The sequence below is a fragment of the Vollenhovia emeryi genome, unplaced genomic scaffold (assembly GCF_000949405.1).
Source record: "Vollenhovia emeryi isolate VEMERY1.0 unplaced genomic scaffold, V.emery_V1.0 DF942664.1, whole genome shotgun sequence".
NCBI lineage: Eukaryota > Metazoa > Arthropoda > Insecta > Hymenoptera > Formicidae > Vollenhovia > Vollenhovia emeryi.
This window is the reverse complement of record NW_011963702.1, coordinates 1-3,577: the sequence shown is the minus strand read 5'-3', so window position 1 is coordinate 3,577 and position 3,577 is coordinate 1. Positions and strand designations below refer to the sequence as shown.

At 35.5% G+C, this 3,577-nt stretch overlaps 1 protein-coding gene across 1 annotated transcript; it reads right to left on the bottom strand.

Moving 5' to 3' along the window:
• Window positions 1-913: 913 nt before the first annotated feature.
• On the bottom strand, window positions 914-3,251 carry LOC105568061. The gene is made up of 3 exons (XM_012023435.1): window positions 2,868-3,251; window positions 1,896-2,346; window positions 914-1,113 (listed from the first exon to the last, which is right to left on the bottom strand). The coding sequence occupies exons 1-3, from the start codon at window positions 3,215-3,217 to the stop codon at window positions 973-975; spliced, it is 942 nt and encodes a 313-aa protein (XP_011878825.1). The 5' UTR covers window positions 3,218-3,251; the 3' UTR covers window positions 914-972.
• Between the last annotated feature and the right edge of the window lie 326 nt (window positions 3,252-3,577).

The following is a 3,577-nucleotide window of genomic DNA, read 5'->3' as shown; positions in this document are numbered from 1 at the left end:
CCGGCCCACTGCCCAATTCAAACGTGCGGCGAGATCGATCGATCGTTACAACTCTCTGCGCGCCTAGTAACGATCGATCGATCTCGCCGCACGTTTCAATTGGGCAGTGGGCCGGCCTAAGACAGCGATTTTTAATAATTAATAACTTGCTGACTTTTGCGAAAATTGCAAAATGGTAGAGGACTTTTCGACTTAGTCTAGTCCACTCTATCCCACAATAAGCGTTGATGCGGGTATTACATAACACCCTGTATAATACTTATCGTACAAAATAAAATAAATGACTATAATTTTCTCGTGTTTTACATTACTATGGTGTATCGAAGAATGGGGACTCTGTAATCTAAATAATTTAATAACATTACGTTGAGGAATACTTAATAATTTAGCCTTATTGCTTCTTTTATAATATATCTTTTACTTGAATCACTTTTTGCCTAATACTTTTCACTCAGAGGATAATTACCACAATGAAATAAAACATTAACAATATGCTACAAGAGATTGCAAACTCGGAAACAATTTTTACAATGAGCCTGCTCTGAAGTTTAATTAAGATATTTTTTTGCACGTCTTTTTTTGCTAAAATAAAAAATTATATCATGTTTTTACTCGCGAATATCAATAAATAGTTAAGATCCTTAGGCTGGAGTGAATAATCATAAACAGTTTTAGCCTACGAAACTAGTGAGAAATAATTTAAAAAAAGTAATCATTAACGTGGATGACCGTTCAGTTACTGTATCGTGCGATTATATGGTTTCTGTCGCTTGCATCATTGATAAAAAATAACAGTGCGATATGAAAAGTAGTTTTGTCGTGGCGATGTATTATTACGAATTATTAATGATCACAGATGCATCGATGAAAGATCGCAATTAACGCTTACACTTACACTATTGGGTAGTAATACTTTGTTTTCACTATTGACTATTATTATGCTCAATGTAGGTATATATTTATAAAGTCGTTCTAGTTGATCATCTTCAATGAGCAAATTGCCACTTGGCTATCAGGAGCTTTGCCGAAGGGTTTATTTCCATCGGGCGTCTCGTACCTGTTGACTTGGTACACCAGCATTGTTTCGTAATCGTACACATCCGTGCCAAGTTGCTGCGTATAAAGTTTAAAAAATATGGGTTAAGAATTTTGCAAAAGCACGTGTTCATGTGACACGTTTCTATGCTATTACACAGAGAGAGACTTTTCTCTTAAATGTAATCTCGTAGGACAATGTGGCAATTTGAACTGTATATGAGAGTTTTTTGAAATTTTACCATACAATCTACTAGTAAAATGTATACCTACTAACAGTAATTACTAGTAGAATGTATGGTAAAATTTCGAGAAACTCTCATAAAATGTTTTGAAATGCCATATTGTCCCGCGATTACACGATTTTCAGGATAAAGTTTTAGAAAAATTTCTGTACCCTTACCGGAAATAATTCTACAAAATTCTACAAAACTATAAAATATAACTGCACGAATCTAAGAAATTCTACGTAAAAGATGTTATAAAAATCAACATAAAAATGCTAGAATTGGAACAATTTTGTTAATTTTGTAATATTCTACAGGCAAGCAGATGTTTTAATTCTTTAAGATTTTGTTGTTTCTCAAACTAGTAAAGTTTTGTACTGATTTTTACAAAATTGTACATTTTCATGAAAAACTACTTGTAATAATTTCTTGACTTGAGAACATTGTAATTTGTGGTGCTATTTCGTAGATACTTTTGCAAAAAATTAATGTTTCAACGAAGATATAAAAATTTCTGCTTTCTATTTCAAGTCAATTTTTGCAGTTATTTATAGACATTTGTGGTTATTTATAGACATTTTTTCCGTTAGGGACGTATAGTCAAATTATGAAAAGATTAAGTTTGTCGCTTACCTGTGTGAGTGGACTGGTGTTGGTGGTGAAAATTCCACTGTACTCTTTTCGCTTGGCAAGTTGCAAACAGTATTCTTCCATTTGCCTTATCACAAGTACATTTTCCACGGGATTCAAGTCGATGCCCGTCGCCATCATGTAATTGTGAATGATCTTGCCTTTGCCCTTCGGTAATTTGTACTCTCTGATCGGTCCCTCCAGATACTCGAGGAAGTCGAAAGTGATCATCAACTTAGATTTTAGTATCAGCTCGGGCTCGTCCCAAAGATCAAAGTTGAGCGTAACCCCGATTGTTTTGCCATTCTGCGCCGACTTGATCACGAAACTGAGATTCTTCTCCACAAGGGGTTCCCACATATTCTCCATTAGCTCCCGGTAATCGGCTCTCGTTATGTCCGGCATTAACCACTGCTCCAAATCGGCTTTCGCGTAAAAGCTCTCCGTGACTATTCTGCAAATTTAAATAAATGTTTCCACTGACTGTTTCACGCGTATACGATAGCGACTGTTAAGGGGATGCTGGAGTGATTGTGCACTTTTGCACCTTTTGCACTTAAAACTGCCTGTTTCGTGGAAACATTTGTGTAATATACAAATTAAATGGCTCACGTGTACAGATTGAAAGCAGCTGGCTATTCCGGCTAAATGAAAGAACAATGTGGCATCACTGAAACTAAGTTTGTAAGTCTAATAAAAATTAATAGCGAGCAACACACATACCACATGTACTGTATATGTATGTGTTGCTCACTATTATTTCTTATTAGACTTACAAACTTAGTTTCAGTGATGCCATATTGTTCTTTCATTTAGCCGGAATAGCAAGCTGTTTTCGATCTGTACGCGTAAGTCATTTAATTTGTATATCACACAAGTGTTTCCGCGAACTGAGAGTTTCTAGGTTAGAAAGGTGCAAAAGTGCAGAATCACTCCAGCATCCCCTTAAAGCTCTCACTTTTGCGCAACACTTACTCGATCGCGTCCTCCTTGTGGCAATCGTTTAACAATTCAAAGACGTACGACTTCTGGTCGATGACTTCGTTCAGGGGCTCCTCGTCTGACGATATAAGCTTCATCCTGTCTAACGTTTCCCCTAAATTTTTCGCTGTGATAAAATCCGTGATGCCAATCTGATAGCCTTGATCTCTTAACTTGGTGACGGTGTAAATGGAATTCAAGGAATTTCCACCGAGCTCGTAGAAATTTGCGCGTAGGGTTACCAGCGCGCGGCTGCTACGTCCGATTACGGACGCGATGGTCGGAAAGAGGATACGGGCCTTTGCAAGATCTTGACTTGGCACGCCGTTGTAATCGCAATTCATGGCAACGTTGTCTTCTGGGGAACCAAATTATTTATCTCAGTAAAATATAGATCTTTCAAAATATGAATTGAATTTTATCATTTGTTAATAATTAAGAGAAATTGAATCGCAATTTATTCTGGACATTTAGATATTATTACCCGTGAAAAAAAAATTAATATGTTCCAAATAAGGAATTTAATAAAAGTTTTATAAATTCTTTATAAAAATTTAATAAAGAATCCATATAAAACTTTATATGTGCTGTTATAAACAGAGCAAAGGTCTTTCACCTTTTAATTTGTTTATATTAACAATTTATTAACTGTAATATGACTTTATTGAGCCTTATTAAGTCCAATTTATAGAATTTAATTAGGT

Bases quoted from the DNA above. Each gene is read 5' to 3' on its own strand.
- LOC105568061 (XM_012023435.1), bottom strand. From the start codon at position 3,217: ATGAATTGCGATTACAACGGCGTGCCAAGTCAAGATCTTGCAAAGGCC. The intron at 2,347-2,867 runs GTAAGTGTTGCG...TTAAATTTGCAG, and splicing joins CACAAGGAGGACGCGATCGA to AATAGTCACGGAGAGCTTTT. The intron at 1,114-1,895 runs GTAAGCGACAAA...CTTTATACGCAG, and splicing joins ACACCAGTCCACTCACACAG to CAACTTGGCACGGATGTGTA.